This window comes from Lagenorhynchus albirostris, chromosome 16 (genome assembly GCF_949774975.1).
Source record: "Lagenorhynchus albirostris chromosome 16, mLagAlb1.1, whole genome shotgun sequence".
In the NCBI taxonomy this organism is placed as follows: Eukaryota; Metazoa; Chordata; class Mammalia; order Artiodactyla; family Delphinidae; genus Lagenorhynchus; species Lagenorhynchus albirostris.
In genome coordinates, this window is record NC_083110.1 from 36,324,265 (window position 1) to 36,336,516 (window position 12,252).

Here is a 12,252-nt window from a genome sequence, read left to right on the forward strand (position 1 = left end):
ATGCCCTCTGGGCCCTCCTGGGAACAGGAGCTGGGCCAGGTATGCTACGGGAACACCTGTGCGTTTCTGGAACCTACTGATAGCGGGCACTGCCTTCAGGGAGTCCCCCTGCATCACCACCCCGCCATTGCCGTTTTTTGTTTTTTATTTTTCGGCCATGCTGCGTGGCTTGCAGGATCTCAGTTCCCCGACCAGGGATTGAAACCAGGCCACCCCCACTGGCTTTTCACATGGAGGTGGCAGCCCTGCTTTTGGCTCGGGCAGACACCTTCAAGGACACACTGTCCGCTGGAGCGTGAGGCCGGGATGCCCCAGGTTTTGAGCTTTGGCTCACCCTCTGAGAATGGACCCCACTGACAACAGAGGGTGAGGATGGGCCTCCTGGGCATTCCCTCCACGTGTGTCCTTGGTGGAACAGTTCCTTCTGGGAACAGGGACACCTAACGCCCCTCCCTGGAGCAGATGGTAACTTTCAAAGATGGTTAGTCTAAACCCATAGTAGGGACTCTTTGCATCCTCCTCTGCAAAGAAGGACGTGACCCCAGGGTTCCTCCCGCCTGGTCCCACCCAGCCTTGAGCTCCCCACCAAGCTGGACCTGGGCTTTCCCTTTCACCGAAGAGTTCTGTCAAGTATCATTAGAAAACACAACAGCTTAGAGGCAGAAGAGCCAGCCTCCGCCTTGAGAGAAAAAGAGTAAAAACAAACATTTGTTGAGCTCCTCCCAGGTGTGGGACACTGTACTGAGTGCTTTACCTCCTTTAATCCTCAAAACAAATGGCACGTCCCAGTTTCGTTGAAAATGAACTGAGAAACAGAGAGTTAAATAACTTGCCCAAGGGCACAAAGCTAGGAAGCTGGGACCCGGGCAGAAGTCCAGGTGGCCTCGCTCCAGAGCCAGGCAGCTGATTCCCATGCTCTGCTACGTCCACCCAGACTGCGGGGGCTCCAGTGGCGTTATGGCAGATGCTGCCACCCCCAAGGTTTCAAAACAACCCGGGGACCAGTGTGGTCGTTGTCCTACACGAAGGGCTGTTGGCATCATGCCCTGGAGTCTCGTCAGAGGTGCCTGAGCAGAGAGCAAGGCTCCCTGTCCTTTGACAGCCAGTTTGGGTTCAGAGCATCTAAGTGGCTCGCCCCAGCCCTCCAGCCCTGGGTGTGGGCACCAAAACTTGAGTCCACACCACCCTCCCACCCTGCCTCTGTGGTGGGGAGCAGAGGTCAAGGGCAGCCCTGGGGGCTGGGAACCAGTCAAACACAGCTGAGCTTCGTTGTATCCCAGCCTGCCGGCCATGGGTATCCACGGCTGAGGAGGCAGAAAGCAGTGAGCTGCTGCTCTTGCAGCCCCCAAACCCTACCGTGGGAGGAATGAAGGGTCTGGAAGAGGTGCGGGCAGTCCCAGGTGTTCCTGCTCCGGGCTCAGACACTGCTCATCAGCAGGCCTGTGCGTGCCCCAGGAGGAGGGCATCTGGGGCCTGGGCTTGCCGGAGAGAAAGCGGGGAGGAGCTGGGCCCTCTCAGGTAACTGGGGGAGGAGGACACCTAGACTCGGCCCCTGGGGTCCCAGTGCCCTCTCCTCTGCTGAAGGAACCTGGGAGGGTCCCTGCTGCTTGCCCCCCGCTCTCACCCCCATATTCAGGGCCAGTTCCTGTGATCAAACAACAAGGTCTGCCCGGTCCAGGTAGCCTCTTCCCCATCCCATGGGCACTGCAGTGCTCTTTGCCTTTAAGCCCCCTATTATGTGCTGTGGGATCTGTGGGGCTGCACCTGACTTCCCTAGAGGAGTTACTGCTCTCCCCCCATCCTCTCCTTATCCGAGAAGCGTCAGGCACCCTGTCCCTTTTTTTTTTTCGGTAGGTGGCAGTTTTGTTTTATTTTTTAATATTTATTTATTTATTTTGGCTGCGCCGGGTCTTAGTTGTAGCACTTGGGATCTTCATTGCGGCATACGGACTCTTAGTTGTGGCGTGCATGCGGGATCTAGTTCCCAGACCAGGGATAGAACCCGGGCCCCCTGCATTGTCTTACCCACTAGACCACCAGGGAAGTCCCAGTAGGTGGCAGGTTTTTTGTTTTTTTTTTTTGCGGTTCGCGGGCGTCTTACTGTTGTGCCCTCTCCCGTTGAGGAGCACAGGCTCTGGACGCGCAGGCTCAGCGGCCATGGCTTACGGGCCTAGCCGCCCTGCAGCATGTGGGATCTTCCCGGACCGGGGCATGAACCCGTGTCCCCTGCATCGGCAGGCGGACTCTCAACCACTGTGCCACCAGGGAAGCCCAGGTGGCAGTTTTAATAAGAGAACTTACATATGAGGCTTGTCTTGGGCAGCCACAAGATGAATAGATCTCTGCCCCAGCCCACCAAAATCTTAAAAGTTAACAGAGGACTTAACTCGGGTCAGTCATATATTCAATCCAGAGGGTTTCAACAACACCTTACTCTGTCAAGGCTGTGTCCTTGAAATGGCCGCTGGTATGGGAATTGCAGGCAGGACATACATTCCAAGGACAGGGGAGGGGGTGAGGAGCCTCCGATTGCCCAGGTCCAGCTCGCAAGGCAACCAACAGTTACACCCTCTTGATGACCTCTTCCAACATTGCTGTTAACAGATTTTTCAATCATCTACCAAGTATCAGGCAAGGTGCTTGACTCTGAGGAACCAAACTAAGCAAACTAGGTATGCTCTCTCCTCTCCAATTGCTCAGAATCTTGGAGGTGTCAGGGAGGAAGAAATTTTCCTTTACCTTTCTAGGTTCTTCTGGCTGGTTCAAAGAATCATACTGACATGAGACAGATTGACAGGAGAAAATCAAAATTTAATAGCGTGTATACATGGGACAGACCCAGGAAAACTGAGTAACTTGTCAAAATGGCTGAAGCCTTCACCTTAAATAGCATCTTCAGCTAAAGACAAAAGAGGATCTTGGGGCTAGAGATTTGGGGAAGAAGGCAATTGACATGGAGATGGAAAAGCAAATGTTCGGTAAATAAATGTTTGCTGGGCCATGTACGGACAATGGGACACAGAGAGGAATTTTAACAAATAGACTTTTTTCAGTTCCTCCCTGTCTACACACCTAGTTCATACTCTAGTTATTTACGGCGATAGCTCTATTCCTGTAAGGCCCTCTCTCTAAATTCAGCTAAGGGGAAAGATCAAAGTTTTTCTCGAGTCTTTTGGGCTTTGATTGTTTTCACCTTGAAATAACTGGCTTGCCAAAATGACATTTTGGAGTGTCAAATTTTGCTCTCCTACAGAGGGAAGAGAGAGAATTTGAAAAGCAATCACTAAAGTCTGGTGTCATGTTAGGGAAGTACAGAATGCTGGGAGGCCCAATCTGGCATACTTCATCTAATCTGTGATAGTTAAGGAAGGCTTCCCAGAGGTTGTGATATATACATTTTTAATTAATTTATTTATTTTTGGCTGCGTTGGGTCTTTGCTCCTGTGCGCCGGCTTTCTTTAGTTGTGGCGACTGGGGGCTACTCTTCGTTGCGTTGTGCAGGCCTCTCATTGTGGTGGCTTCTCTTGTTGTGGAGCACGGGCTCTAGGGCGCGCAGGCTTCAGTAGTTGTGGCGCAGGGGCTCTAGAGCGCAGGCTCAGTAGTTGTGGCGCACGGGCTTAGTTGCTCCGCATGGGGCATCTTCCTGGACCAGGGCTCGAACCTGTGTCCCCTGCATTGGCAGGCGGATTCTTAACCACTGGACCACCAGGGAAGCCCGTGGTTGTGATATTTTCGATGAAACTGGAAAGATGAGTAAGAATTAGCAAGATTAAGGGGGCCTTCCCTCCCCCCACCTTGAAGGACCCTCAGCTGAGTGTCAGGCATCCATCAGCCCATTTAATCCTCACCGTAACACTCTGGGGAGATTCTGGTATTGTGCCCCCCCACCGTCAGGCTTGATGAGGCTCCTTGAGACACTGAGGCGCAGAGAGATGAAGGAACTTGCCCTGGGGGTATGTGAACCCAAGAGGTCTGCCTCCGGTGCCTGAGGCTTTACAGCCACTCACTGTCCGTTTTGTCGCCTGCTTGGGCCCAAAAGCCCCTCCCAGAGAGGCTGCTGCCTCCCAGTCTCGCTCCTTGCCCACTGGGTCTGGTGCCAAATAGCGACAGCAGCTCAGTGGTGAGCTAACTTGGAGCCGTGTCAAAGGCCTTCCTGGCTAAAGGGACTGGTGCTACTGGTGGTTTTTCAGGAGGGCTGGCAGGCCTCAGGAGGGCAGGCAGGCCTGGGGCAGGGTCTGGGCGGGGCTCGCCGGAGTCCAGGAGGTACCATCAGGCGGCTCTGCAGCGCCTTCGTGCTCGGGGCTGGACCAGGCTCAAGGCCGGGAGGGGCGGGGCGGGGCGGGGCAGCTGCTTTCTTAGTCTGCGTTTGGTGTCCCATCCCCCCCCGATCTCAGCGCCTGCCCCTTCCTCTTGCCCCGGAATCCTTCTCCCTTAATCAATTTCGTGTGTGTGTGTTTCCATATACCCCACACCAGGGGCTGACCCTCCAAGGCTTATCCACCCCTCCCCACGCATTACAGGCAGAGCTTGGGCCAGCCGAGTGGGCCTGGGTAGGTGGGAGCTTCCCAGAGCTCCAAAATAGGGGAGACCCCGACGGACGTGCAGAAACAGGCCCAAAGAGGATGAATCAGAGAGCAGCCTTAGAGAGGGTCGAGCCGCCGCACCCAGACGCAGACTGGGTGGTCTCCAGACTCCGAAGGCGGGCTTTGGAGCGGAGGAGCGCTGGGCGGGGTGGGGGTCCGAACTGCACCCTTGAGCGCCAGGATGTTGAGACTCTAACTTCCTGCCCAGAAAACAATGGGGCTGACAGGAAGGGAAAATGGGCTTACGCCCCACAATAGACCAACCAACACCTGGCCCTGCTGTATCGTCACCACATAAGGAATTACCCTGTATAGCAAACCACCCCCTCCCCTTGCAAGCCGCCTGCTTTTACCCCAATAAAAATCCCCCTCGTCCAGTAATGGACGCGACTTCTCTGGCCCCTTTCTCTCGGACCAGTGAACCTCGCCCGGGAGCGCTCCCTAATAAAGCTCACTTGAAGCTTTCCTCTGTTTCGCGGTGCCGTTTGTTAAGATCCGACCTTACAGTGCCTCGAGGGTCTTTTGCTTTTTCTGGGATCCCTGGTTGCCCTACTGACGCTCAGGTCACTAACTCCCCTCCCAGCGCCCCCGCTCGTCACCACGCCCCGCGCGCCGGTCCCAGGAGTGGTGACCTGAGAGGCCTGCGGCTTGGCCGCTCTCTTCCTCGCTGTTCGGCCTGGGGTGCTTCCTGCCCAAGTCGTTGGGCTTTGGTGACCGACAACGATTTCCTTGCCTTGGCTGGACACACACGGGCCGCCTTCTCCGTTACTCCCCCTCCACCTCAGGCTGCTTGGTCCCCAGCCAGGGTCGCACGCACGCCAGTGACTCACCCTCTCGGAAGGGGGTGGGATTTACTCGACCATCTCCCCACTGCGCTCCCTCCCTACCCCTGTCCCAGCAGCGGCTGGGCAGAGGGCCAGTCTGCAGTGTCTAGGCTGAGTGTATGGGGACCACCAGCTCGGCGTGGGTCAGGGCGCTAGGGTTTACAGCCCACCGACTCGGACTTGAGTCCCTGACATGTGAATTTGGGTGAAACCTAACTCGCCCTCTGTTCTCAATTGCTTCCTGTAAACTGCCAATAACACCCATTCCAAGAGTTGTGAAGGTTACACTAGAGGCTGTAAGCGTTAGGGCAGCGCCAGGCACAAAGTAAATGCTTAATAAAAGGCAGCTGCTATTATTAATTACAACTCCACCCTGGAGATCCTGACCTGGTGCTGACCCCGCGCTCACAGGTTGGGGAATCTTCAGGGTCAAAGAGGAAAAGTCCCGCTCACGCGGTAGAGGGAGATTGGTGCGCCCCCCTCTGCCCCCAGCCGCTCTCTGGACCCCTGATCCAGTCCCTCTGCAGCCCCAGACCGCTCCAGACCCTCGGCCTTCCCACTACGGCCCGCCGGAGGCCAGGTTGTGCTTTCGGGCCGGCGGGGACTGGAGCAGGGCCCGGTCACTCCCTTGAGCTCGAGTGCTGGGAACCGCCCCGCGCCCCCTCCAACCCCCCTCCTTGCGGGGCGGGCCGGCCCGGGGGCGCCTTAAAAACCGGAGCTGGTGCTCGGGTCGCCGCCGCTTTGAGCAGGATCCAACGTCGCTACGGTTATCCTGAAGCACCTCGCAGACCCCAACAGCCATGGCCAGCAAAGGCTTGCAGGACCTGACGCAGCAAGTGCAGGGGGCGGCCCAGGAAGCGGGTGAGGACAGCGCGCGACCTGGGGCACATAGTGGGACTCCGGGGTGGACGCGGGGGTGGGGCCGGGGGCAGAAGCCTGGGGACTGCGCAGCCGGAAAGTCGGCGGGCGGTTCTGGCTAGGAAGGGCCCTCTCCGGAGCTGCAGGGACCCGGAAGGACGCCCACCCGGACCAGCCCGGGAATGATGCCTTGAGGGAAGTGGGAGAACAGCAGTGCCTGAGGAGTGGGGCGGGGGGGTGGGGTGCTTTGGGCATTGCCAGAGCCAATCCGAGGCAGCTGCTAGGGCCGGGAGCGGCCCCACCCGGGCCCTCGGGAGAGTGACGGTCCACGAGGAGAGCGCGCTCCGCCACCACGCCCGATCTCTGCCCGCCAGGTCCCAGAGGCGCACAGAAACAGGATGGGACGGGTGGCTTCAGACTCCCACCGGGCTTTGTTTTGAGCACTCCCCGCCCTCCTCCGAAATACTCATTTCCTCTTAAGTCCTCAGGCAGAGGTTCTTCCCACCTTCATGCGGGCAGGGCAGGTCCCCAGTCTTAGTTTCTCCACCTCTGGCTCTTTCCCCCTCAGACCTGAGGTTATGCAGCTGGGGGTTGGGGATGGACTGGGGAGTAGGGTACGTGAGGAGACTTCAGCCCCACCAGCGGCAGCTCTTCCAGTCCCAGCTCAGCCTCCCTTGGGACTCCAGCTCCCAGTCTGTCCTACACATACCCCAGTCAACAGACAACACCTAAACCAACCCCCTCCTTCATCAGTGCCCCAAGGAAAGCCCACAGTTGCTCCCCTGGGGCTAAAATGGTACCAGGAAGCCTCAGTCTACACTACCCTTCCTTCTGGGCCTCACTTTCCCCATCTATAAGCTGAGTGCAGAGTCTCCTTCCCTGTGGTCTTGACTGTGCTACGTCAGACAGAGACCCCAGGGACCTCTGTGAGCAGTAGACCCAGGGTCTGCCTGACCCCTGTACCCCGTGGTCCCCAGGGTCTGGGTAAAGCAGGATCTTTCCTGTTCAACAGCAAGGATGAGTCAGATCTCTGAAGGCCAGAGCCACCTGTCTGCCTACCGAGCAGGTGGGGACCCACCTGAGCCCCTGGAAACCCTTTTCTTCACAGGCACGAACTCCGGTCTAGAGGAGATGGCCTGACTTTGGAAGTTTCACCTACTTTCCACACTTCGTTTCCTAATGCCTTACGCTGCCTTCTCACGGAGGCATTGGCAGTCATTGCTTGTGTGCCCTCTGGGGAGAGGCACAGGAGACAGGAGGTGGCGAGAGGGCCTTGCAAAGTGGAAGCCCCAGTGCTCTAAGTGTGGGAATTCAGGCATCTGGGCCAAGCCTCCGGGGGAGAAGTTGTTAAAGGCAGCAGGGTTCTCCCTGGGCTGTGCCCAGCAGTAGCCACAGCCCAGATGCCAATTCCAGCCTGACCCAGCCCTGCCTTCCTTCCTCACTTGGATATTTTTGCAGCAATCCTGGAGAGGCAAGGGAAGCAGGCCAGAGGGGAGGAGCCCAGAGTTACAAATAAACAAGAACAACCTGGAGTCATGGAAAGGGCTCATGCCCCTCACTGAGTGGCCTTGGTCAAAGAACTTTACCTCAGTGGCATCCATCCCTGGGCCTGTAGGACAGACCACTCTAGAGAACAGATAAGGTTGGCAATGGTGGGGCCCCTGTGGTTGGTGGTATCTCAACAGGATCCCACATGTCTCTGTTCTAGTGACGGCGGCTGGAGCAGCAACTCAGCAAGTGGTGGATGAGACCACAGAAACAGGGCAGAAAGGTCTGGTGGGGCTGGTGGGCAGGAGGGTGGACAGCCCCAGCGCGGCCCTGCCCTCCACCCAGCCCTTGCCCAGACACACCCTCTCCTCTGCAGACCCTCTACCAGCATTTCTTCCTGGGGAGGGAGACCCAGGCCAGGTTAACCCCGCAGGGCTGTGGTTCCCCAGGGCCCCGCACTCAACTGCCCTATCCTTTCCTTTCCCAGCCATGGACCAGGTTGCCAAGTCTACCCAGGAAACCATCGACAAGACTGCTAACCAGGCCTCTGAGGCTTTCTCGGGTTTAGGGAAAATACTCCGCCTCCTGAAATGACAGAAGGGAGACATGGGTGACTCCCTTCCAGGCCCGGAGCTCTAGCAGGCTCTTGGCGGGCCACCTCATTAAAGCACATATGCCTACTCTGTGTCCACTGAATGCCTCCTCCCAAGCTGGGCCCAGCCCTCCCTCACTTAGAGCAGAGGCTCAGGTATCCAGAAACTCAGCCCTGACGTCCAGAGTCCTGGCATTCCAAATTCGGAAACCCAGACGGATTGTCCAAGAACTCATTTCCCATGTCTTAACCGTGCGTCCAGACTCCCACTTATCCGAAATTCAACCCCCCCATCTAGATACGTGACCCTCTCCCGCTCTATTGCCCCTGCCCCCGATTCCAAAACCGCTCCCTCAGCTCCAGGAACCCGCCCCTTCCTAGGAGGGGGATACTCGGTGCCCATATCCTCGAGGAGCTCAGGTCTGGGCGGGGGCCTCGGGAACTTCTCCCAGTGAGCTAAGCCAGGGGCGGGGGGCTGGAAGCATCGAGGCATCCCAGGGCCAGGCGCCCTCGAGGACTTCATGGGGCAGGAATTCTCGGGGAAGAGGGGGGACGCAGGGACGGAGCTTTCGGCCATCATCACCCTACGCTGCCCGCCCGGTGCTTGCGCGACTGTCGCACCCGACGGTGAGTCTCGGGGCCGGACGGGGAGGGCGAGGACACGCCCCGAAGATCTGAGTCCCACCCAGTTGTGTTTGGCGCGGTCGCCAGGAGCTCCGCCCAAGACGCGCCTCCTTGGGAGGTGCCTGCGGCGCACGGGACGGTGCACGTGGGCGCGGCGCAAGTGGGCGTGAAGCGCTGGGACCCGGCTGTGTGCGTGCGCGCGCTAGGCCACTCCCTCGGGTACCCCTTCCCTTCCGGATGCGCCTGTACTTTCTGGCCCAGCGCAGAGGCCGACTTTTTTATCGGGCAGGTTTCCCCAGAGGGTCTAGAGTTCGCGCAAACCTTATTCCCTCCGCCCTCCCCAGCACGTGTCCACGTGTCCATGCAGGCGATACCAACCCTGGGTAAGTCCTGCTGATGGGTGACTCAGTGTTGCCACAGGATAAGGTCCAGCCCTGGCGCCGGGCGCTGGCTGCCCTATTCATTCGAACCCCCGCCACACCTCGGCAGGTGACGGCCCGTTCCGTTTCCCCACCTCCACGCCTTTGCATACACTATTCCCTCTGTCCGTAATGATCTCGTTCTCTTCTGGATGAGCACATACGTAGTCATGCCGTTTCAACTCACTAATATTGGCTACACAGCACTTCTTAGTTCTGGGGAGATTGAGGAAAAAAACCGTCATCTTTCCTTCACACGCTGACTCGGGGCCGGCTTTCCCAGAGGCTTTCCAGACATGCCAGCAGGGGGCAGTGTCGTCGTGTCCACCCCTATCCCTCCCCTTCACACCCCACAGGTGACCTTTCCCTTCTCCAATCTGAGATCCCTCCCAAGGAAGCAGCAGGTCTCCTCCCTAACCCTTAGCATCTCTCACCCTCACCCCAGGGCCAGGCCCAGTTTCATGCTTGGTTCCTGTTGCTGACTGTCCCCCAAAGAAGGGCTCAGCTGCAAAATGGGCAAAGGCCTAAAGGGAAGGTCCTTGAAGAGATACCTGGGGTAATCTGGAGGTGCTTCCAGCATCTCCAGGAGCCCCTGCCCCCAGGAGAGGATGCCAGGGTTGGGAGAGACCACCTGGGGCCACAGCAGGAGGCAGGTGGGGCTGGACTGGCAGAGCCCTCACATTTTTCTGGAATGCATCCTTCCCCTGCCTGACTCAGGAGAAATTCCAGTTGGCCCAACAATCCCTCTTCATCCTGTTCTCCTTGTGAGTGTCGGCCTTAGGGATGGATGTGTGAGCCAGCTCAGGCCAAGGACAGGAGGAGTCAGGTCTAGGGCCAGGAGCCTTCTAGGAAAGGTTTTTCATCCTCAAAAAGAAAAGAAGAAAAGAAAAAAAAAACCAAGGAAGAAACATTTTCTCCTATTCCACTGAACATTTTTGTGTCTAGAAATGATTCTTAGAACTCTGACAGCCACTTCTAACCACAGGAGGAACAAGCCTAAGGAAAAGCCAACTTGCTGATTAGGGCAGAGCAGAAATATAGAAAGAACCTGGATCCCAAGTTACTTTATTCAGTCCCTGACTTAACCAGGCCTGCAGCTGCCAGGAGCTAGGTGAGAGGATCAATTTCCTCATTGTTTGAGCCGCTGTGAATTAGGTTTTCTGTTGCAAACAAAAGCTTAAATCCTGATGTTACCTCGAAGCTAACGTCCTGTATTTGCCGGTCTCACCCACCTCCCCAGCCTCCTCCCCCAGCACGCCCTCCCTCTCTGCCTCAGCCACGTTAACCCTTGTTCATTTCCCTTAACATTGTGCTTCTGCTCATCTCAGTCTTTGCATGTGCCCTTTTTTCCTACCCGGAATGCTGTCCATGCTCCATCATTAACCACCCTTGTCCAAGCTGCTCCTGCTCTTTCATCCTTCAGATCTCAGCTGCCCTGATCCTCCCCCAACATACACAGAATGGGGCTGGCCACTGCCAATACGTTCTCACACCCCCTGTACTTCTTTTCCACGGTTATGTACTAATGAGTTGCTCTCCTGTGTGCTTCACTGTGATGGTCGTCCACGGGTTGCAGCCAAGCCCCTTCTACTGATTAGTGCACACCCAGAGCCTAGAGTGGGGCTCTGGCAACATCTGCCACGTGAATGCAGGGATGACGGTCCTTTGGTTCTCCTACCAGATAACAGAGTTGGCACATTGTCAGGTTCACCAGGGTGCAACCTCCTACAATGCAGCCCCTTCCACAAACCCTACCGCCATGCATCTGATCTCCCATGCACCGTGCAAATGCCTGTTTCTGTGTGCCTCTATTCCCCCAACACTGAGCCCTGGGGCGCAGGGCCAGGTTGGACTTGTCTTTGGTCCTATGTCTGGGACAAGGTGGGCATGGTGCTGGGGAGCCATGGGAGCTTATAGGAGCCCAGGCCTGTCTCCGTGAGGTTCATGAAGCTAGCTGAGCCCAGATGGGCTGAGGAGAAGGCAGCTGTGGCCACTACACCTGTTGGGTCTTGGTCAAATCTCCAAAGATGAATTCTTCCATTAGCAGTTCCTCAGATAGTTCCTAATTCTCCAAATCCCAGTTCCCCAACTAACCAAAGTCACTAACATCACATTTTGGTTCCACTGGACTTCTCAGCTCTGATTCCCACCAAATTACAGATGAGAAGGGGCAGAGTTTTCTGCTTTCCACCTTCTCTCCTTTTCTCCTATTTTTTTGTTGTTGTTGTTGTTAGTTGTCTCATTCCTACTTTGTGAAAACACATAGCATTTGCATCCCATTCCTCCACACCTTCGCCTTTGTTCTGTCTTCGATCTGCAACTGAAAATATTAGAAGCGCTCTGCCATTCCTTCTGCTGAAATGTTTTCTGTTATCTCTTGGTGGTTTGGAGTTAGCCCTCTAAAAGTTGCCTCAAGAATGAAATCTTTTCAGATGAATTGAGAAGACGTCTGGGATCTGAGCTGAGAATTGTTATAGCTAGGCCCCTTGGGTTATTGCATTGTGACCATGAGGGTTCACAGTGTCCTATTTTTGTGTATGGCATTTTGTATTTTTTTAAAAAAAGGTTAAAAAGTTAAAATAAAAATTTTTTTAAAAAAGAAGGGCTCATGTGAACCACATTCTGAGTTCTTAAACGTGTGGTAATGTTGGTCTGTAGCCTTTATACTGTATCCTCAACTGGGTTTGAAATTTACTTCTCACACTTTTTTCCATGGGCATCATCTAGGTGTGGCTGCCCCACTTTCTGCCACAGAAGGTTGAGCGGTCCCTAGAAGTCTGATTTCTAACTCACTGGAAGTTCTAATAAGTGACTTGATCTTTCTGGCTGGCTGGCTTTCTTTATCTTTTTCATCTTTTTTATTG

The 12,252-nt window shown here is 55.9% G+C and overlaps 1 protein-coding gene across 1 annotated transcript; it reads left to right on the forward strand.

The window, feature by feature from the left end:
* The first annotated feature begins 6,106 nt into the window (after positions 1-6,106).
* On the forward strand, positions 6,107-8,433 carry ADIRF (adipogenesis regulatory factor). Its single transcript, XM_060126174.1, has 3 exons — positions 6,107-6,268; positions 7,974-8,036; positions 8,241-8,433. The coding sequence occupies exons 1-3, from the start codon at positions 6,208-6,210 to the stop codon at positions 8,345-8,347; spliced, it is 231 nt and encodes a 76-aa protein (XP_059982157.1). The 5' UTR covers positions 6,107-6,207; the 3' UTR covers positions 8,348-8,433.
* The last annotated feature ends 3,819 nt before the right edge of the window (positions 8,434-12,252 follow it).

Excerpts from the sequence above, each read along its gene's own strand:
- ADIRF (XM_060126174.1), top strand. The coding sequence starts at position 6,208 with ATGGCCAGCAAAGGCTTGCAGGACCTGACGCAGCAAGTGCAGGGGGCG. Across the intron at positions 6,269-7,973 it reads GGGGGCGGCCCAGGAAGCGG|TGACGGCGGCTGGAGCAGCA; the intron begins GTGAGGACAGCG and ends TCTCTGTTCTAG. Across the intron at positions 8,037-8,240 it reads CACAGAAACAGGGCAGAAAG|CCATGGACCAGGTTGCCAAG; the intron begins GTCTGGTGGGGC and ends TTCCTTTCCCAG.